The 24570-nt window shown below is 40.1% G+C and overlaps 1 protein-coding gene across 3 annotated transcripts in view; it reads right to left on the reverse strand.

Annotated features, from left to right (window-relative positions):
• Nucleotides 1-24570, reverse strand: part of LOC149245292 (LisH/CRA/RING-U-box domains-containing protein) — a 205648-nt gene that overhangs the window by 39919 nt on the left and 141159 nt on the right. For all 3 annotated transcript variants that reach the window (XM_089457747.1, XM_089457748.1, XM_089457746.1), the window contains one exon: nt 20607-20729. In XM_089457747.1, the coding sequence (XP_089313873.1) occupies nt 20607-20729 (123 nt within the window). The remainder of the gene's footprint in view (nt 1-20606; nt 20730-24570) is intronic.

Consider the following 24570-nt stretch of genomic DNA (forward strand, 5'->3'; position numbering starts at 1 on the left):
GAGAAGAGTAAATATTTTCTTTTGTTATTATGCCACAGTGAATGAGAAAATCTTTTCAGGAAATCTCAAACGCAGTCACATAATGGAATCATTGGACAAGTAGAAAATCCATTTAATATATGCCATGTAACATAGGCCACCAGTGTTCAAAACAGTTCAACACATATAGCAGAGGTATATACCAACACAATAACTGGAGCAACATTCCTCGTCATTCCCAATCAGCTCGACCTCTTCCTTCTTTCGAGAAATCCTTGTGTAAACAGTCTGCCTCCAAGTAGCCAACTGCAGAATCCTCAAAAACCAGCAGACTGATGCGACGGTGGCCCTTTGGACCGTAGGCTTGTCTTGCCTTGATGGGTTTTGAATCCCCCTTTCAACAGACCAGCATACAGCGTACATTTCAAAAAAAATTGACACCAGCGTACAGTTCAAAAAATTTTGACACCAGCGTACAGCGTATAGTTCAAAAAATTTTGACACGCGCAGATCCTAGCCAAGGAACCTGATTCACGCATGGTTCTTCAACGGATGGTAGTGACTACAGAGTGGCAGCGACTGTGGAGGGGACAAAGAGTGCAGTAGACAGTGGATAGAGAGCAGTAGGCAGTGGACAGAGAGCAGTAGGCAGAAGGGAGTTACAACTATTTTGGGAGCTGGCTCTGATACCATGTCAGGCCAAGCAGTAACTCCTCAAAGCAAAATTGATTCGTATGTATTATTCCTTCAGGTTGGTCTTCATTATATACATGAGGGAGACTGTTCACTTCATCTCCCGATGACTGTTCATGTCTCTTATTATTTATTTACATTGATTTTATTTATTCACCCAATCCTGATGATTAGGTGTCAACAGATTTAATTAAGATTTCTGGAAATTAATTTTTAAGGGGTTTCTGGACCACCATTAAGTTGATTCATTCTTTGTTTTGCTGACGGGTTTTTTGGGGTTTACTGTGCAATTTCGAATTTTTTTTAAACCTTTCTGCTGCAGCATTCCCGCAGTCATTTCTAGCGTGGCCCCTTCCTGCAAAAAATGTGTTTTTTAAACCCTGGCAAACTGCTTCTTCATAAATCCGAATCTGCCATACCCTCTGCGTTTGATCCCTTGCTAAACCCTCCTCTGTCTCCATTCATCTCCACGCTGCCCAGCTTCATAACCCGCTCCTCCACCACACAATTTCTAAACCTGCGCATTTTGCTCACACCTTGGACCTATGTACTCCCTCATCCTCTTCCGCCATTCTGCTGTCCAAACCTGCAAACAACTCTTCCTCTCTCTTCCAAACCCTCTCCACGCAGCTTCATTCCCCATCGTGGCTCCCTAGCACTGCCTGCCCTCCTCGCATTCTGCTCCAGCCATCTAACAAATCCATCACTCAGCTCCTCTGTCGAGTTCTCCCATCATCCTACAAAACCCCTCCTCACTGCTACCCAGCGAGTCCTTCATACGATGCCCAGACATGCGTTTTCCTCCTTCGCTCTTTGTGTATTAACCTGCACACAATACACACACCAACAGCAAAGCCTTTTTTTTATGCGTATATCCTTTATGTTAGCTGCATTTCCTTTTCTTTTCTTTTTTTCCTTTATTATTTCATTTGTATACCTGTTAGATTGTAGGCTTGATTTTTTTTAAAGTTTAGATTTTAATCCATTTCGATTTTATTTCATTTACACTGTATATACATTTTATTTAAATTTTCTTTTCTTCTTTTTTTATTTATTTATTATTATTGGTGTGTTACTTAGGTGTTAGGGTTAGTTTAGATTATTCGGCTTTTTTTATTTTTTTATTACATATATGTTAGTTTAGGATTAGCATAGATTTTTTTATTTTCACTTAAAGTTCAATCATTGTTTTGGTTTTCATTTTTTTTATTATTTCTTTTCTTTTTACATTATTTCATTTAGACTTTGATTACTTCGGAATCAAATGCATGTTCCAACTCTGAGTCAGAACCCGACAAGGGGAATGACAAAGGAAAGCAGACTATCGATGCAGAGCCCAATGCCACCGTTGCCACCACGAAGATCCAGAAGGAGAAACCCAAAGATCTAGAGGAGGAGGAGCGCTTCTTCCACTCACAGATGTGGGTAAAGGGTTCCTCGCTACAGTTCATTGTCGACAGTGGAACCCAAAAGAACCTCATTTCAGCAAAGGTCATGAAGCGGCTGGGCTTACCGACCACAACACACCCACAACCATACATTATCGGGTCGCTTCACCAAGGACGGGATCTTCGCGTGAGCCAGCAGTGCTGCCTTCCATACAACATCAAGCCCTTCACAGATGAGGTATTATATGACATTGCTCCCCTTGATGTTTGTGATGAATTATTAGGCCAACCATACTTGTGGAAGAGACATGCTGTGTATGAGTCAAGGCCTTGCGCTGTTATTGTTACTTTAGGAAATAAGTTGTACAGATACCGGAGGTAGCACCGCCTACCGCCATCTCTTTGGTTACTGCAATAAGCTCATTTCCAAAATCGAGAAATTTGTTTTCCTGATGATACGCCCTCAGGGAAAGAAGAAGACGATGGCCACGGCCTCCAGACAGAGCCCCACCGCACGACAACAATAGATGGTCAAGGTCATGAAGGAGCACGCAAACATCTTCAACTCCCCCACAGGGCTACCTTTGCACTGTCAGGTCAAGCACTCCATCGGTCTGACCTCAGGTGCATCGTTGCCCAGTGGACCAATCTATCAGCGATCCGTTCTGGAGAATGACAAAATCAAACGGCAGATTAAGGAGCTGCTGCAAGGTCACATCCGGCCAAGTTCATCACCCTATGGGAGCCCAATCATGTTGGCACAAAAGAAGGATGGGACTTGGAGACTTTGTATTGATTATCGTGCGTTGGACAAGATCACTATCCGGAATAGGTACCCAATCCCACGAATTGATGACCTTCTGGACCAACTCAAGGGGGCAAAATATTTCAGCAAGATCGACTTGAAGTCCGGATATCACTAGGTACCAATCGAACCCTCCGATGTGTGGAAGACTGCCTTCAAAGCCAAGGAGGGCCTTTTCAAATGGTTGGTTATGCCTTTTGGGTTGACAAATGCTCCTACAACCTTCATGAGGTTGATGGATGACATCTTGCGGCCATTCACCAACTCATTTGTAATGGTATACTTGGATGACATCTTGATCTTCAGCTAGAGTTGGGAAGAGCACCTCCACCACATCTGACATGTTCTCCAAACACTACGGCAACACAAGTTGTGTGCCAATTTGGAGAAATGCACTTTTGGTATGACCCAGGTTCAGTATGTGGGATACATTATTGATGAACGGGGGCTGCATGTGGATCCAGCAAAGATCCAAGTGATTCGGGATTGACCGACCCCAACCACTCTAGCAGAGCTCCATAGCTTTCTGGGTCTTGCCAATTTCTACTGCAGGTTCGTGTTGGGATTCTCTCATATCACTTGGCCCTTGAGTCAAGTCACCAAGGGAGGAGCGCAAGCAAAATTATTTTGGTTTGAATCTCAACAGAAGGCATTCACATAGTTGAAACATTGCCACTGCTCTGCACCAGTGCTCACTTTCCCAAACTTGCAACAACCATTTGAGATTGAGACAGATGCCTCTGACTATGCTATTGGGGTAGTCCTTACTCAACAGCGTCATCCAGTGGCATATCACAGTGAGACTTTCAGACACACTCCGAAAGGATCCCACTTATGACAAAGAGATGTATTCCATTGTGCAGGTATACCGACAATGGAAGCATTACATTTTGGGGAAGGAAACGGTCATCCACACAGACCACCGACCCCTGCAGTTCATATAGACGCAAGGGAAGTTGCAGAATGATTCCATCAGAAGTGGTCCACATACCTACAACAGTTCCATGTGAATATCAAGTATAAGAAGGGTAGCACCAATAATGTTGTAGGCTGCCTCAGCCAGCCACCGAACATGGCATTAACCACCATGCTCAACTCTTGTGGGCACGAGACTTTTGATTGGCCACTTCTCTACAAAAGCGACCCAAAACTTGGCCACACATACAAGGCGCTCTTGGAGGGTTAGCAAGTTCTAGATTTTCACCTCCAGGATGCCCTACTATGCCACTTGGGACACCTTTGTGTTCCTTCAAGTGAGCGAGCCAAGATGATTTGGGAAGCGCACTACAGTCGGCCGCTGGGCATTTCGGAGTCGAGAAAACAGTGGCAGTACTGCAGAAATATTTCTATTGGCTGAATCTTCGACACGATGTCGGGAAGTACATCAGATCCTGCACTCCCTGTGCCATTGCCAAACCGACAATCAAGAAGGAAGGCCTTTATACTCTGCTACCTACCCTTAGTCGACCTTGGGAATCCATCTCCATGGATTACATGTCGGGCCTTCCTTCTACTAAGCATGGCAACGACTGTGTTTTTGTGGTCATCGATATATTCTCGAAGATGGCCATTATGGCGGCCTGCAAGAAGAATATCACAGCAAAAGCCACTACTAAACTCTTCTTTGAATGAGTGTGGGTACACTTTGGGATCCCACAGTCTATCATCTCAGATCGGGACAGCAAGTTCCTCAGTAATTTTGGTCCAGTCTTTGGTCAATGCTAGACACCAAGCTCACTAAGTCCACAGCTTTCCATCCCCAAACTGATGGCCAAATAGAGGTCGTCAACAAGATGATCGTACACATTATGCGCATGTACAACTCAAAGCATCTACGCACATGAGATGAGAGTCTCCCCTATGTCCAACATAGCTATAACCGAGCTTTCCACAGCTTGACTGGCCACATCTTTTTTCAAGTGGGCTTGGGATTCCAGCCACTATGTCCCATTGATGTGGCCATGCCATTTGCAACTACTCACGCATATTTGGCTCATGTCCAGTCCTAGACCGATAAGGCAAACAACTTCATTGAGCACATCGAACATATCTGCCAGCAGGTCCACGACATTCTGGAGAAATCAAATGCCAAGTACAAGCAATGACATGATCAACATTAGGTGCCACACAAGTTTCAGGTGGGCGACAAAGTCAGGTTGCATTTTCAAAAGGAACGCCTTACCGGAGCCTATCGGAAACTCAGACCACTCTGATATGGTCTTTACACCATTACCAAGGTTGTGGAAGACAATGCATTTGAGCTCAGCATTCCCCCATTCCTTGCCCTGCACCCAGTGTTCAATGTGGACCACCTTCGACCATACTTCCCACCGTCGCTAGACACATCAGACATCGTAGAACAATTCACACCTACAGAGTTAAATCTAGATTGCATGGAACAAGCCACAACTGATCGGATCAGGGACACGTAGATCAAGAACACCCGACAGCACAGGATCCAACTATATCGAGTTGTCAAAGCAGCGAACTCCTTCACCAGGGCAAGTGGCTCACCAAGGACCAAGTTCAGCAGAAGTTTCCTCATCTCATGGAGAAACTCAACGCAATGGGGACCATTGTTTCCTAAGGGGGGAGTAATGATCTAGGTGGATATTGGTGGCCACCCACCTATTCCACTTGGACCCCCACCATTGTTTCTTTCAGTTTTTCAGTTTCCTTAATTGTAGCACACTTTACTATTTTTGGCAGTTTTTTGGGTCCTGAACTTCTGGAGCCGTTTTGAGGCCCTAAACGACGTTTTTTTGGAAAAAAATGAGACCACGTGGGTCGTTGACCGATGTTGGTCACTCAAAAGTTGTAGTCCTTAGATAGATCTTTCTAACGAGGTAATGTGCGCGTAAAACGAAGATCGTATGCCAAAGTTACGACCCCGGGAAGTTGATGTACCAATTTACCCAAACAGGGCCCATAGTTTGGCACTTCATCTCCTAGGGTTAGGTTTCTAGATGTTTAGGGTTTTCCATTGTTTCTCAATAATAAATAGGCCTTTGAGCTTCATTGTAACACAATTCAGAGGCATGTAGCCGCCACATATCTTCTCAGAGATAAGCTACCATCGCCCGAGCTAGTCTTATTTCCACTCTGTTTGTAAGAATATTTCAGTATTTGATATTAATAAAATGAAGTGTTATTTCTACAACATCTTTGTATTTATGGTTATATCTGTAATTTGTTGCGTTCCCGTTTAAATCTGGATCATGCATGGTCTCTTTTTTTCAGTCTCATCATCAAACACTTGGAATATCACATCTTGATGTCTTCATCAAATCAACAACATGTGTTGTTGGCTAGAGTGTCCAAGAGACATTCAGATCCAATTTGCTTCTTTCTCCATATTTGTGTAACTTTCTTCTCTGGCACGTTTCTAGCTTGTGTAGGGGCCCAAGTCAAGTTACAATCACGTGCCATATGTCCAATGCTATGACACTTGAAGCACTCTATGTTGTTCATGAATAAGAATTCATGACTTCTTCCAAAATTGCTTCTCGAAGATTCACGACGACCATTAAATATGTCTTTGTGATATACCCTACAATCTTTTTCCATGTGCCCAAAGTCTATACAAGAACAGCAATAACCAAGCAATATATTTTGGTACCTGGGAGAAGAAGGTTTCCTTGATGTACTTCTGAAGTCCTTTTGCCTTGGGATTCATTGATGATAATGATAATAACACTAAATATAAAAATATTCATAATAAGAAAACATAGGAAAAAGGAATAAAAGGAAGGGGGGAGAGATGATTCAGGAGGAAGCTAAACCTGAAGAGAGGGCAGGAATCCAGTTCCTGCGAATCTTCAAACTATCATCTCTATTCAGATTACCAGAGTGTTTTTCAATCTCAATGGCTTCTCTGAACTTAATGTGATAATAGAAATCAATCTTAGCTAGGAACCTAAAGTCCTCAATGCAAATATGGTGCTTCTTTTTCTCCTCATGTTCAGCACGAGCAGAGGAACGGGACAGACAATGTTTAATGTCAGTCATATACTCCTGAATCCTTTTCTTAATAGATCACCCTATTTCGCCAACATTAGGAGCGCCATATTTGCATTGAGAACTTTAGGATCGTCGCTAAAATTGATCTCTATCATCACCAGCAGTTCAAAGAAGCCTTTGAGATTGAAAAACACTGGAAATCTGAACAGAGAAGATGTTTGGTAGATTCACAGGAACTGGATTCCTGTTAATCTTCAGGTTTAGCTTTCTCATGAATCCTCTTTCCCCCCTTCCTTTTCTTCCTTTTTCCTCTGTTTTCTTATTATGTATATTTTTATATTTAGTCTTATTATTATTATTTCTTGTTATTTGTTTTTATTATATTTTATATTTTCTTATTATATTCTTATTTAATTATTCGGTTATATTAAGATTCCCCTTTTTTACTCTTCTCCCTTTTTAATATATATTTTTATACCTAAAATTGGTTAAAAATATATAATTATATTATTTGACCATTATATTATTTTATCTTATACTTTATATATTATTTAATGATTACTTATCTGTTTTACTTTCTTAATCTTTCCAGCATTTAAACCTTTTAAACATATTCTTTGATGTTTTATTCATAATCTCATTTATTATTATGAACGTTTTAATCTTATTAATCCTTTGTTGAAAAAAAATAAAATCACATTTGACCTCCTAATGTTCAACTAACCTAACGTCTATTTCCTTTCTGACCCCGCATCTCTCACCTAATTATTTCTCAATGTTTGATGAGATTTCATATCTCGGTCCTGAAGATGAGCCACACCTGTTGGCTCAATACATCGACAATAAAAAAGTTAGATGTAAGTAATCCATAAATGCCTCATAATTACTCTTCTCACAAAAGCCTCAGATCTGAGACAGCATTTATTGTTGTCTGACAGTACTGAAGTTGGCACAAATTTCGGAGCAACAGGGCACAGAAATTGAGCAGCTACAACACAGTTTCCTAGGAATTTTGGGCATGAATTCAAGGAGATAAGTTCATTGTGCTTATTGTCATTAACTGCTATAATATATTCTTCGATAATAAATAAACTATTCCCCTCTCACTGGTTTTCCCTTTGGGGATTTCCCTGGGTCATTGGACCAAAAAATCACTGTAAAATTTGTGTGATTGTTGCATTTCTTCTCAGCAAAAGTGAAAGAGTAGAGAGGCTTATATGTTTCGTGCTTTAGCAAATATTCATGTTTAAAAATAGCAGCATAAATCTATGTTGGGTTTGGAATTAAATTGATGTAATTCCTAAAACTGAAACCAAGTTAGACCTACAATTTTTGGTAGCAATTTCATCTTCATCAAAATTGGGTGGTGTTAATTAATGTCCCTAGAGGATCAAGGTAGAGACAAAGGCTAGACAAAAGGAAAATATTGAAGGATGATACTTGATGATGATCCCAATATATATTTCAGTGTTCCACAGGGACACGTCCCCCAGGGTCGGGTGCGCGCACCCCTCGCACCCCACGCACCCGAGACGGGGAGTCTCTTGGGGGTGCGTTTCCCCACGCACCCTTTTTGGGGAGTCTCGGGGAGACGCAAGGGGGAGCGTTTCCCCAGTGTGGGAGTCTAGACTCCCCAAGACTCCCCAAAAAGGGTGCTTCTGGGCGTCCCCCTTCAGTGTGGGAGTCTAGACTCCCCAAAAGGCGTGCGCTTGGGCGTCCCCCTTTAAATTTTTCTAATAAGACTTAAAAATTAAAAATTAAAAATTAAAAATTCAAACATCAAAACCATTAAATTTTTTTTTTTAAACTAAAATTAAAATTAAATAACTAAAACTTAAAAGTCTAAGCTGAGGGACGGTGAGCCGAGTCATTTCCATTGAGAGACGCTGAGCCGAGACAGCGTGTTGCGTCCCCTTGCAGGCTTGCTGTTGGTAGTTGCTCCAGCCGCTATTGTTTAAAATTTTGACCACGACTTTCAAGTTTCAGCCGAAGCCCAGCGTCCTCGGACCTCCCGAGTCCTTTGTCGTCAACCCTCTGTCCCTGACGCTATATGGCTCCACCTCCAGGTAGACATTAAAGCTTGAAATCTGAACTGTTTTAATGTTGTAGTTTAAAAAAAAAAAAATGTTGTAACAGTGAACATACAGCCTACGACCCTGCTGTAATTTTTAAAATTTTTAATTTTTTTTTTTAAATTTGATATCATTTTAGATATCATTTTGGGATTCAACTGCGTTAAGTACGATCATTCACGTATGACCATTTCCATGAGAGGTAGTCGTAACTGACTAATTTCTCATGATTTTTGAATAGTTCACTTAGCACTCATTGCATCGGGTGATGCTCACAAGGGTGAAGAAATGGGATTGAAACTAGTGAAATGTGGAGAACGAATCACATAGCATCAATCATCACTTCCGGGGCTTGCACCCGGTAACCAGGACTTCCCAGGAGGTCACCCATCCCAGAACTCCTCTGGCTCAAGCGCGCTTAACTGTGGAGTTTTTCCCCACAATCAAGCCCACTTAGCTTGCTACCCCATTTGCAAAACCTTAGCAAGTATTGTGCCTCATGAACCATTCAAGTAGAGATCCCTTGACTCTTTTTGAATTTAAGTATGGGGGTTTTACGCAATACATTATATTAGATATCATTTTGGGATTCAACTGCGTTAAGTACGATCATTCACGTATGACCATTTCCATGAGAGGTAATCGTAACTGACTAATTTCTCATGATTTTTGAATAGTTCACTTAGCACTCATTGCATCGGGTGATGCTCACAAGGGTGAAGAAATGGGATTGAAACTAGTGAAATGTGGAGAACGAATCACATAGCATCAATCATCACTTCCGGGGCTTGCACCCGGTAACCAGGACTTCCCAGGAGGTCACCCATCCCAGAACTCCTCTGGCTCAAGCGCGCTTAACTGTAGAGTTTTTCCCCACAATCAAGCCCACTTAGCTTGCTACCCCATTTGCAAAACCTTAGCAAGTATTGTGCCTCATGAACCATTCAAGTAGAGATCCCTTGACTCTTTTTGAATTTAAGTATGGGGGTTTTACGCAGTGCATTATATTAGATATCATTTTGGGATTCAACTGCGTTAAGTACGATCATTCACGTATGACCATTTCCATGAGAGGTAGTCGTAACTGACTAATTTCTCATGATTTTTGAATAGTTCACTTAGCACTCATAATTATAATGTTTTAAATTTTAATAATTTTTAAATATAAATTTTAATGAAAACTTCAAAATGCTTCAAAACACAGTCACTTGAATTTAATTTTTATTTTTTGTTTATGTTTTTGTTTTTAAATTTTAATAATTTAAATTTAATTCTACTATATTTACATTGTAAATTTGAATTTACATGATGATTTTTTTTTTTTTTTAACTCTTTCTGCAGGGCAGAAAAACAAAAAAAAAATTGCAAAATAAATTAAAACAATGACACAAGAAGCTGCAAGCCTGCAAGTGTAAAATCGTTGATTACAACATCAGCATTATTTGAATATTTTTTTATTGATTTTTATTTTTGTTTTTTGAATCTCATGGTATGTATGAATAGTAATTAATTCAATAATGAGACTTGTCACTTGAGTATGTCATATGAATGATGTATGTATCAAAATGAATGATGAGGATGGATCAATGATTCAAATTTCAATTGTCTATTTAATATTTTTATGCTTTCATTATTGAACAGTGAACAATGAATATGAACTTGAATTATATGTATATATATATATATATATACCTCGACGACTCCCCGCACCCCCGAAATTTCCCTAAAATTTGAGGGTACTCCCACACGTCCCCCCTGTGCGTCTCCCCGCACCCGCGTCTCCCCGCACCAGAGTCTTGGTGGAACATTGAATATAATTGATGGTGGAACATTGTTTGTCAAGGAGTCGTGGAACATTGCTTTTGACAAAGAATCTAGATTGCCATCAAACAATACCAACAAAGGCAAGGTGGCTTGAGCCTTTTCGACTTAGGATCATACTAGAGATTTTGATAAATATTGAAGGATTTACAGTCATTTCAAATTTGTTGCTTCTACCTGCATTCAACCATCTGTAATGGAGCACTTCATCTTTTATTGAGTCCTATTGATATTTTGAGAAGAGGAACTTACTACATGATCATTTTTGAGAGTGCCTAAACAAGGAAGGTGAAACATACCACAAGAAAGACTAAATCAAGCAATATTTTCTACATCTTTTCACCCTTAATTATGAGCATCTAGCTTGAAGGGCGCGGCTTCTAGACCTCCTTTATGTATTTTAATATCATTCTTTCCAGAAGAGAAATGGATCTAGAAATTATTCAATAATTTCTTATTGTAAAATATTGTTTGAGAAGAAAATCTATAAAAGGAAGAGAGATCTCAGTACCAAAGACATGGTTGGATGAATAGGATTTCCCCTTTAAGCTTAGAGTAAGTTCTCTTGGGAGGAAGAAGTTAAGGGTCAAGTTCAAAGTGAGGTTTCTTGATTTCTTGTTTCTCTTGCACGGATGACTATGGTTTTGCAGAGATTGTCATTATATCTTGCTTCTAAAATAATATTTGAAGAAAATCATCATTGCTCCAAAAAGAGAAAGTTACGGCTGAGGTAAAATCCTCCCTAAATCTTGAGGTGATCTTTGATGACTGAAGAGATTTGCCACTAGAATGTTATGGTTATAATAGTTCATTCATTGTTTGAAATCTATTGTAACTAAAAAAAGATTAAGATTGAACTTAATGCATTATTCCTCTTTGATCCTATAATGAAATCAAATTTAAAGATATGACATGTTGTTGGATCATCATTCAATCATACACAATCTACTTCATCAATGGTTTCATATGCCGTGATTTTTCTGTTGTTCATGGTCACATGTTATTACTTCATAGTAATCTCATGGTTGTGATCAATGTTGCACAAAACAGGGACGCTTTTTGGAAGTGGATCCGCAGAAGCGTCATTTCCCAAAACTCTAGGAAGCGAAGTGTCTCGGAAGCGTCTACTATATATATATCTATATATATATATATATTTGCATGATTCCTATAGTGAGGGTAGTTTAATTGGCAATAACAGAGAGCGATGGAGACTCTGCGGTTAAGCTTTCGCGAGGGTTTCGGATGAGGGTCAGGGCACTGCTTGACACTGTAGACTTCCCCTCAACCTGGTTGCGTTTAACCCCTGACGACATCTAACTGCATGCTTGCACATCTACGGTCCCACCTTACCATATCACCTGTCAACCTGTCGAGGGTATAAGGGTTTACCTGTTGTATTTTTTTTTACCTTTCTGTTTATTGTCGCCGCTCGACTGTTACTCCTGTCATTATCCCAGGCCGTCCATTGCCATTTTAACGATCTTCGTTACCAGCATTTTCGAGGCTTCCTCCGTTTCTAGGTGCAGCTGTCAACATGGATGACCTCGATGCCGTTGATTATTCGGAAGATCCGTTGGAAGCGGTCTCCATCTGGCAGTCCACGTACTCCGCATCTATAGGTATGTATAGCTCTGGCTTCTCCGGAAATTTTGAGTCATTTTCTTATGTTGAACCATCATAGCCTCACGTTGTTGTTCTCCCGGATGAGCCACCCACATGGTTGTTACTCTCTACACCTTCGTCTTCCCTGGCTACTCTTGGTTTCATTTAAACCCTAACCCCGGTTTGGACCTCCCAGTTTCTGAGGTGTCGTCCCGCCAAGTTGACCCACAAGTTGTATCTGCTGGTTTTGTACCCTCAACTGCCAGTTTTTCTCACTCGGCCGCCTCTGCTCCACCCTCACGCAGTTTCACCTTCGTTCCGCCACTCGCTGGATCCATACCTTCTGCCGCAGGGAACCCTTACCCTACCTCGACAAACCCTAACCCTACCCCTGTTTCCTCGGGCCCTAATTTGGAACGGGTTTCAGTTCAGTCTCATCATTCAAGGTCCAAGAAGAAATATAGGTGCCACAAGTCCAAGGCGGACGATATTATTCTCAGGCTGGAAGAAGACATTCAGTGGGGAGAAACAATGGACTTTGCAGACAGGGTTCTGGTGGGGCGCATTAGAGGCAGGAGTTACACGACTGCTCAACTAAAGACCTGGGCATCTGAGGTTTGGGGACACCATCTGGTGGACATCCCATTTGTTCAGACTTTCGTGAGGGGATGGTTTGCACTGAGATTTGCTCAAGCCGACCATACAAATTGGGTTTTGTCCTCCTATTGGAATTTTGAACACGCCCCTGTTCTTTTGAAATGTTGGACACCTCTATTCGACCCAGAGACTGAGCAAATTGGCGTTGGACCGGTATGGATTCGACTCCCAGGTCTACCTTTGCAATATTGGTCTGAGGATATTTTCAAGCGGATTGGAAACTCTATTGGCACCTATATGGAATATGACAAATCCTACCAGACCACTGGCATGATGGCATATGCCAGAATTCTCATCAATCTGGATACTCGGGGAGGCCTACAGGAGCATATCACTATACAGTGGAGGAATACATCCCGAAAACAGATGATTGACTATGAGGGCATACCATATTGATGCAGGAGATGCCACAAGGTTGGGCATTTATTTAAAGATTGCCCTCTCAACTGCAAGAACAAGAGTACAGCACAGGACATGGAAGCGGAGCTGACCAGAGACATTCCTAATCAGCCTAAAAAGGAAGTCAATTTGGCGAAGAACAACATGGCCACAGAGGACACTCGAGGGGCAACTATTGATTCGGGCATTGACAAGGGGACCGAAGCTACAAACCCTCCATCCCCTCCACCGACGAGCACCAGTCCGACCAAGGAGGACATCACTCCACCGGGTATGTCATCTACATCTTTCTCTCTCTTTACTCCTTCATCTGGTATTACTGCTGCAATTGCATCCCATATTAACAATATTGCATCCTATCCCCACATATCTCCATCATTCTCCTCCTACACTTCCCCTCTGGAGCAATCGTCTTTAGGTACCCCGGGACGGGCTCTCTCCACCTCCCTACATTGCTCTCTTCCCCTCCCACCCCCCATCATTGCCCCCTGTCATCCATCTCTTACATCATCCTCCCTCCCCCCTATACCCCTCCCCTCTCCCTCAGTATCTCCTAGATACTCCCTGCGATCCAGATCAAGGGATAGAGGTTGTGATGCGATTGGATTGGATCTGGAAGTTGCCCCTGCCTCGCATAAGCCTTCCAGGGGGCGCCCATCTCACCTCACTAGAGCCAGGCATACGGCGGGAGAGGAGGTCACCCTTGGCGACAACAAACTATTGATAGGGCCCTTAGAGCAAGGAATGGCCCTCTCCCACACCCTCCATGAAGATCCTTTCTTTCAATTGTAGAGGGATTGCTAGCCCTCCTAAAAAACTAGCACTTAGGAGGCTCCTTACTTTGGCTCTGGTGGATATCATATTTTTACAAGAAACCCTTTGTTCGGCCGAAGCCCTTATTACCATTCTAAATTCGTGGATGCTGAATTGGACTTTCCATGCCCTAGATGCGACTGGGAGATCAGGGGGCATTGCTATTGGTTTTTGTAACAAGTCTGTAGATCTCATAAATATATGGGGAGGAAGGGGATATATTGGTGCGGATATATATACCTCCTCATTGGAAACTGAAGTCCGTATTATGAATGTATATGGACCTTGTTTGGATAGGGCAAATTTCTGGAGAAGTTTATTAGACTCAGACTTTCTGCAGGCTGACAACATCATACTTGGTGGAGATTTAAATTTCTCTTTGGGTTTTAGTGAATCTTGGGGACACCTTGCTCAAGTTGATGGATTATCTGATATGATCTCCACCTTGCTGGAGGATCATCAATGGGTAGACATCCCATCTGCCAAGATACAGCATACATGGACAAATAATCGAAGTGGAGATCATAGTTTGGCTAGAAGGCTGGATCGATACCTCATAAAAGAAGCATTATTAAATACCCATCCTCGTATCAGACAATGGGTTGGGACTGGAGGTATATCTGATCATCGCCCTATATATATGGAGCTGGAAGACATCAATCAGAGAACAAAAGGCCCATTTAAATTCAATGCCTCTTGGCTCAAGGACCCTTCATACATTCAGCTAGTTACTAACTTCTGGTAGTCCCATCCTATTCCAGAAAACGAGGACCACTCTGAAGGGTTCATCCGCAAACTGAAAGCACTGAAAGGGATCTCTAGAACTTGGGCACATCAGAAGCAGAAGAATGATGACAACACACTACAAGAAGCAGAGCTGGCCATTGCCACTCATGAGGACTCCTCGGATGGAACTTTCTTAACACAAGAAAATAAAGAACACTACACTTCCCTCATCAAGAAGCGGACACAAATACTGAAGGAAAGAGAGGAGAGCTGGAGACTCAGAAGCAGGGCTATCTGGCTCACTGAAGGAGATGATAATACAAAGTTCTACCACAAATTTTCCAATGGTAGGAAAGCAATAAACACCATTTGGGAGCTTCAAAATGAACAGGGACAATCAGTCACGACCCAGAGGGATCTGGCTAGTCTAGCCACTGCACACTTTAAAAGCATATACAAGGCCCCTAGGGCTGCTAATATCATGGAAATCATGCGTACTGCTGAACACTTTCCAAGATTTGTGGAACAGGAGGATGTTGAGGACCTTACGAAGGAAGTATCGAAGGAAGAACTTGAGGCAACAATCAAATGGTTCAAGAAAGACAAGAGCCCCAGCCCGGACGGATGGTCAATTGAATTCTATATTGCTTTCTTCGAAATCCTAGGGGATGACCTGCTTAAAGTTGTGGAGGACTGCAGAAGGAGGGGTAGAATATCATCAGCCATCAAATCCACCTTTATAGCCCTTATCCCGAAATCCGACCATCCTACCTCCTTCAATGACTTCAGACCCATATCCCTCTGCAACTGCCTTTATAAGATCATTGCCAAGATCATCGCAAATCGCCTAAAGCCTATTCTATCTAACCATATTTCCTCTGAACAATTCGCTTTCCTACAACACAGACAGATACATGAGGCCATTGCCACGGCCTAGGAACTCCTCCATTCGGTACAGATGAGGAAACTGAAAGGCATGATTTTGAAAGTGGACCTATCCAAGGCTTTTGACAGAACAAATTGGCTCTACATTAGACTGTTACTGACTCATCTTGGATTTCCTTATTCATTTATCAAATGGATAATGTGTTGCATAACGGATGTTTCTTATAGTGTTATTTTAAATGGGGAGGCCACACCGTTTTTCCTATCGAAGAGAGGACTCAGGCAGGGATGCCCACTCTCCCCACTACTTTTCCTGCTAATCATGGAAGGATTAAGCAGAGCTATCATATCAGCACGAAGCAGGGGTCACATGGCTGGTATCAAGATCACAGAGAACTGTATTCTTACCCACCTCTTATTCGTTGATGACGTTCTCATTTTCTTAAATGGTAGTATTAGGGATACTATGGTCCTACAGAATATTTTCAATCATTTTCAATGGTGGAGGAGCCATACTATACCTAAAAGAATCTCATTGTATCAAAATACAAATGAGATTAGGGAGGGGAACAAACAATTATGCTGAATTATGCACTGCAAAACACCTCATACATTTTGCATTAGAAAAGCATTGCAGACATCTACAACTCTTTGGGGATTCCAAAATTGTTTGCAATTGGTTAAATAGAGCATCACATTGCAATGCATATTCATTGAGGCATATATTGGATGAGGCACACAGATTGATTTCTACTTTTGACTCATTTACCTGTCATCACATTTATAGGGAGCGCAACTCGGGGGCAGATTTCCTTTCCAAAGAGGCAGCGCTTAGACAGAGCGATGACTGGTTGATACAAGAAGAGATCGATGGGACTTTCTACCAGCATTATCACAGACCTTTCATGGAGCTCCAAGAACATGGGCTATAAGCCCATTTTTTTGCATAAACACTTGTATATATTATGCTATTTATATTTTTACTGCACTTGAGCAACTATATAGGACATATGGTACCAATTTTGATATTTAAATTCTCTCTCTGAGAAGAGATAGAAACAAATTTTGATTTAGTTTCTCTATACGGAGAAAAGGCACAGGAATCAGATGAACTGATATCGAGGCTCCCTGCGTGGAGAATACATATCTGGACTCTTTTTTGTTCTTTTGAACTCGATAGGCAACTTGCCTCCACATGCATATGCTCTAGCATCTACAAAATGTAATTTCTTATATTAATAGAAATTACAACTTTTTCCAAAAAAAAAAATTATATATATATATATATATATATATTTGCATTTATATTAAAAAAACATCCAAAATACCAAATTAGTTGTAGAAGATATGGAAACATGCATATTTGTACATAAATAAAGATAGATATGGCATCCATTGTACATTAATGATTAATTATATGAGCATCAACCATCTAGAATCTAGATTCTTCTCCTCTTGTCTAGCTTTTACCACTACCTCGATTGTCTAAGGATATTAGTCAACATTGCCCAATTTTGATCAAACTACCTAATCCAAGCCATAAAATATGGTAGAAAAGGCTTAACATGCTTGATCAACGATTTTGACTTGATTGCAAGTCAATTTTTTGCAAAGGGCATGACAAATGAGTTCAACAATTAACACCACCAACACTACAACACATATAGGGCATGGTGCTCTTGATTAAATGCCAATCACATCCCCTCATACATGATATAATCTCATGAAATGCCACAATCTCATTGATCTTGAATTCCTAAAAATTGTTAGTCTGTTGAATTTTGAATAGTATATGAAATTCTATTTTCTCCATATGAAGCCCGATGAGGCTGGAACCACTCTCACACATCTTGAGTCATTTCATGGTAATGTTAAAAATTTAAGTAAAAGGATAAAAATGATAGATTAAAGAGAATGTCACTTTCACTTTAAGAATTTAACATGACCATGAGGGAGCATCTACAAAGCATCTAAGGAGCATCAAGGGAGCACCTCGGGAGTATTCGTGAAGCCCCAACCCAACTTAAGTACTTAAGCTATAAGCTAATTCACACTACGTACTTAAGTAACATAAACAATCATAATTCAAGATAATCTCACTCATAATCTCTTGCATAAGCATCCGAAATCTAGCTTGCATTAAAACTTACCTCCTAGCATAAGCTAGGTTGAAAGAAATCTAGGGCAACCCTTCTCACCTAGCTTGAGCAGCTTGGAAACTCTTTGGTGGTTAACACAGTGACCTTGCAGTTGTTAAAGCCATAGCCTCTGCAGCGCCGGAGGCATCTAGTGATAGGAGCATGACAGAAGATATCATTAACCAAGCCCTAGCCTGCGTCCTGTTGGCCTCCTTCCCACAACCTACCTTGGAGCCCAACTTCAAAATAGTCAAGGGAAGGCCATACTTAGACTAGGCATATAAGTAAAATAAACCAAGATCCTAGGACTTGCACATCATATAGGATAGTTAATAATTCAAGCAGTGGATGTCCATCCAGTCACTTGGTTTCAAGTTACCATAAGCAAGAATTGTGACTCCATTAAGGCACTGGTCTCATACTTAAAATCTAATCTAATCTTTAATCTTTCTAAATTTAACCAAGTAATTAGGCGACTCATTTGTGTCTCTCAAACAAGTTGGTTTCCAACTTGTTTTCTCATTCCATAGAGACTACCCCCCATAGCTCGCTGGTGGGAGATAGCTAGAACAGAGTGGACGAGGATCAGAGTGACATCCCCCGCCCTTAGCAGTTGTCGCAGTGCCTATACAATCTGAGCAACAACAAGACTAATTGTAGAACATCAAAGCATGTTTTCTCCACCAAATTCAAACCTTCTTTCCCTCTTATCTTGACTCCATCACCCAATGGATAAACCTTGGGTTTCATAGTCCACCATCACTTTATTACCTAAATCTAAAAGAATCTACATTCTACAAATCTGATATTTATATCGGGCTTTGAAAAACAGATTTGTAGTCTTATTGGAGAATCCCTTCCTTGTGACAGAGAAGAGTCGCCCAAAACTGAGAAGGATAACCACCAAGGTGATATTAGCTGGTTTCCTCAATTTTCCCTAGGGTTTCTTCTTGGGGATTGGACTTATCTTTTGTGCAGATCTTGGAGGTAACAAAATGGCACCATTGCTGAGGATGAAGTCACTTTCCGAAATTTGTAGACTGCCTACATTGACGTGATGAGGTATTCTTGTTGATCTTTTGCTCATCTGGCAACCAATAGAAGTTGCATGAAGAAGAAGATCCAATGGATTGTTGGGAACAAAAAGATCAGTACTTCCAAGTTAAGGTCCTTTACAATAGAAAGCTTAAACATGAGCTTCATATTAAATTTCATTACAGGTTCACCAAAGCATTGTAGACAATCCTTCCGTCAAAAAGGCCAGATAAAGGGTTTTATATAGAGATCTAAATTGATGCACATGATTCACAGTCTTCTTTTTTTCTCGAAAAGCAGTACATCAATAAAATGAAATCAGCATTCTTGGCTACCCTAGAAACAGAAATTCCTTGATAATCTTAGAAAGAAATATTGAATTAGGGTTTTGGAAAAACAACTAAAGGCAAAGTTATTGGATTATTTAGATTTAGTGGAATCGGAGGTCTATTTGCTGTAGGGAATGTGAATGTCCTCCTAAAGAAAGAGGACGCTTATATTTTAGAAAGGCAGCCCATCCATGGCATTTTAGAAAGACACCCCATCAGAATTCAATTTCATATTGTGATAAAGTCAAAATAAAGAAATAAAGTAGCAGCACACCAGGCTAAATGTCATATCTTCAAAAACAAACACTGATTCAAATGTTTTGCTCATTTTCTAGTCTCAAATTCCTGCTCTTGTGTTTCTAATTTCTGATAGTAATCCCATAAAAACACAAGAACTTGACACATAATGTAAACCATGCTTAGAACTAGACCAAGTATACTTCATTTGTTATGTTGACTATTCAAGATGTAAGTGATGATATCTTCTATGATACAGTTTTTCAATCCCAGAGAAAGTGTCATTTCATGTCAACGTTTTACTTTCACATTTAAGACTTCTATGATTTTATTTATGTTATGAAACTTCATCTGGATCCATCACATAGGTAGTTTGTTATTGACATTTTGTACCAGGAAGTTTGGTTCCAAACATTGATACCAAAATAACTATGTGCTAGATCCGGAACCATGTTTTACTTATTGTGATAAAGTCAAAATAAAGAAATAAAGTAGCAGCACACCAGGCTAAATGCCATATCTTCTAAAACAAACACTGATTCAAATGTTTCTCTCATTTTCTAGTCTCAAATTTCTGCTGTTGTGTTTGTAATTTCTGATCGCAAACCCATAAAAACACAATAACTTGACACATAATGTAAACCGTGCTTAGAACTAGACCAAATATACTTCTTCATTTGTTATGTTGCCTATTCAAGATGTAAGTGATGATATTTTCTACGATACAGTTTTTAAATTCCAGAGAAAGTCTCACTTCATGTCAACGTTTTACTTTCAGATTAAAGACTTCTATGATTTTATTTATGTTATGAAACTTCTTCTGGATCCATCACATAGATAGTTTGTTATTGACGTTTCGTACCAGCACGTCTGGTTCAAAACATTGATAACAAAATACCTATGTGATAGATCCATGTTTTACTTATTGAGGCTGTTTTGGCATACAGGGCAGCTCTGAATAATCCAAGCTTTAGCATAGAAATACCAGACTCAAAATCTAGTTTCATATTGTGATAATGTAAAAATAAAGAAATAAAGTAGCAGCACAACAGGCTAAATGTTACCTTAACCTTCTTCAGCTTAGATTTATTTTCAGCACACCAAGCTAGTGCAGGAGCACAGTCCCTATTTTGCAAGCATTCTACAACCTTCTTTGCATCCATAAACACATTAATATCTACAAGATCCTGCACCAACCATATCCGGATGGTCAGCATCAACAAAATATTATCATGTAAAACCATCAAAATGTTATGCAATACTCTTACCTCAATATCCATGCATGTTGGAACATTAATCAGCAATAATGCAGAGCAAAAGACTTGGGACAATTTACTTTAGACAATATAAAAGCACATTCAAAAATTGCCAGAAAAAATTCTTCTTTTGTACCAACTACAGCTGCAGGTTGTTTAAAATACTAACTCGGCCTCTTGCTTGGTTCGGATAGCCAATTTCATACCAAAACAGCCAAGTCAAAGCCTAACTTTGCAAGTGTGGTACCAAACTAACCCTATTGGCTTGAGTCCATGCTAGACTCCATTGTGATGCACTTAGATTGCAAAAAACACTCCTAAACCCCACCAAAATTATATAAAGAGAAACAACACACGCTCCCCCGCCCCCAACCCCTTAATTTGTTGAGAAATCAATGCTAGTAGAATTACGGTTAGATTTCTCTTTCTTCAATAATTACATGTGAATTATGTTGCCTTCTTTTATTTATTTGTTATATTATCTTTCATCAAACAATTACCAAATTATGTGTGTATGAGGATCACAAAAACACAAGACACAAGATGTAGCCACTCTGACAGGGCAAAACCCCTATCTAGGGGAAAACCCAGTGAAAATCTCTTCCTCCAATAGTTTCCTTGAGACTCTTCAACCTAGACACAAACCTCCTCCAACCACCAATCAGCCTCCTCTTCCAGCAACTTCAACCCAGAATTTTGACCTTGAAGTAGCAGAACTTCAACCCAGCAAATGGCAGCAACAACAGCGTCGACTAGACAAGGAACCCAAACGAGAGAGAGAGAGATAACCCAAAACTTAGATTTTCTCTTTTCCTTGCTCTTTTTCCAACTTCGCACTTCTTTCAGCCTCCTTTCCTTCTTCGCATGTTTCCAGCTCTTTCTTCTGGATATCGAACTTATGCGTGAGTAAGAGAGTGCTCCAAATGAATTCGATCTCCTTGTATATATAGGCTTGAGGTGAGGTCAAATTGCCCTGTTTGAGGCCAACTTGATCTCCTTGAGGTCGACTTGGTGTGGAGGTGTCATACCTAATTTGACTCAATAATAAATCTTTTTACACGATTCAAAGGCCCAAGAAGGGTCTCTTTAACTGGAAAATGACTCTAATCACTCCTCAATGAAACCCATACTTTAATAAGTCATTGTGATAATAATAAAAATTCTCTTTTTCATTCTTTTGACAAGTACATTACATAATGATGCAAATACAATTATGAAGACCGAACCTAGTTACATTTTTCAACATAATTTACCTCACATCTCTTTCATTGAGCATTAGCAAGCAATTGGAGCCACGTTGACGTCCAAAAAAGTAGTTGGCTTGGACCAATGTTGCACAAGGCAGGGACATTTTGTGGAAGAATATCCACCAAAGCATCATTTCCCAGATTTATATATATATATTTGCATTTATATTAAAAAAATTCCAAAATACCAAATTAGTTGTAAAGGATATGGAAATAGGCATATTTGTACATAAATCAAGATAGATATGACATCCATTGTACATTAATGATTAATTATTCGAGCATCAACCATCTAGAATCGAGATTCTTCTCCTCTTGTCTAACCTTTGCCTCAATTGTCTAGGGTTATTAGTCAACATTGCCTAATTTTGATCAAACTAGCTAATGCAAGCTTTAAAATATTGTACAAAAAGATTAACATGCTTGATCGATGATTTTGACTTGATTGAAAGGTAATTTTTTGTTAAGACCATGACAAAGGAGTTCAACAATTAACACCTCTACCACTAGGGTACATATAGGGCTTGGTACTCTTGATTAAATGTGAATCACATACATTGATACATGATATAATCTAATGAAATGCCACAATCCCATTGATCCTGAATTCTTGAAAATTGTTCAGTCTGTTCAATTTTTAATAGGATATGAAATTCTATTTTCTCCATATGAAGTTTGATGAGGCTCGAAACACTCGCAAACATCTTGAGTCATTTCATTGTAATGTTAAAAATTTAAGTAAAAGCATGAAAATGAAAGATAAAGGGGAATGTCACTTTTACTTTAAGAATTTAACATTACCATGAGGGAGCATCTAGGCAGCATCTAAGGAGGATCAAGGGAGCAGCTTGTGAGTGTCCGAGAAGCCCCAATCCAACTTAAGTGAAACAAAAAATTAAAAAAAAAAAAAAAAAAAACTTGTGGAACCGCCTATCTCCCTTCAGATCCACTCGGGATTCGTACAAATCCAGGGCAGATCTATGGTTCGGAAAATATGGAACCACGAATTGGGTCGGCATGGTCCAAGAAGCCCCAATCCAACTTAAGTGAAACAAAAAATTTAAAAAAAATAGAACCATGTGGAACCACCTATCTCCCTTCAAATCCGCTCGGGATTCGCACGGATCCAGGGCGGATACACGGTTCGGAAAATATGGAACCACGAATTGGGTCGGCATGTTTCTGAATTTCCACGAACTGTCTTTGTCGGTCGAATCCACGGTTCCGGATTTCCGAACCACGGATTTGACTGGAGATCCCCCACAGATTCATACAAGACGTGGTTCCCGGATTGGATACTTGGGGGCGGGCATTTTGTGCAACATTAGTTTAGACTGAGCTTGGAGCTCGTTAGGTAATTACCTTAGGCTCTTTGCAGTGGATTTGGCATCTTGGTGAGGAGGCTACAAACCCATCTTTAAGCTTGAAGTTGTGGACCATATTCTCATGCCCCTACCCATTCTTCTCATTCTTACCTATGGTTTTTCTCTCTTTAAATTACAGACTTGAAATCCGTCCCTAATTTTTACTCTCTTTAAATTACAGATCTAAAATCTATCTGTGTTTCTCTCTCACTAAAATCTATCTTATTTTGCAATTTTGTAGTTTCCCCCTTCTTAATAGTTTGCATATTAAGAAAGGGTTTGCAATGTTGTGTGTTTGAATTCATAGATTTCTTTCCATTTAAATAGCATGACCCCATGAGCCAAAGACCCTAAAAGGACCCATATTTATCTTATTGATCAATGAATGTATTCTACATATTACAAGAAGCACGGAAAGGGAGGGTGAGGGGTAGGTCATAGGTTGGCTAGGGTGAGAAGCCAAATTTCCACATGTGATGCACCAAGTGAGGTGACTGGGCAGACTATAGTGGAATTGATCAATCACTTTCGAAAATTTGAAGAAGAGAAGGCTAGGCAAAAGCAGCTAAATAATAAAATTGGGATGATGAAGTTGTTAGAATTTCCGAACCCAGCACCCAATATTAGGTTCCTAGCAATTATTAGCGATACGAATACACAACCACATTCCTAACCCGTAAAAAATATAGCAGAAGCAAAAAAAAAGATTACTCAATCTAAATCACATGCCTAAATATATTTATGCCCAATCACTAGTTCTTCCTTAATAAATTAATCACGAAACATACTTGGGTTCCTGTACCAGGGATAATGGCCCAACTAAGAAAATACAATACTGATCACCAGCCTCACTACACTTTCACGAACCCAGCACATGCTCACTAAGAATCCTCTCTCAACCTTATGCTAATGTTATGTGTCTTAGCACCTCACATTGGGCTCAATTTATAACTTTCCTAGGCTAAGAATGACAGCCAAAATAAGTTCATTACTTTAGTTAACTATCATATATTTAGCTCTCTCTACTATAACTCAAGTACAAATCATAAATTTAGCTTGCCTTACATGCACATCACATCAATATGCGTGCAACTCACTTGCACACTCTACATGTCGAATGCAGGCTCCTAACGAGGCAAATCAAGGTCCTTCTAGTCAAGA

The sequence above is a fragment of the Pinus tabuliformis genome, chromosome 7 (assembly GCF_031772625.1).
Source record: "Pinus tabuliformis cultivar Carrire ecotype Pingquan chromosome 7, CPIR1, whole genome shotgun sequence".
Classification (NCBI taxonomy): Eukaryota; Viridiplantae; Streptophyta; class Pinopsida; order Pinales; family Pinaceae; genus Pinus; species Pinus tabuliformis.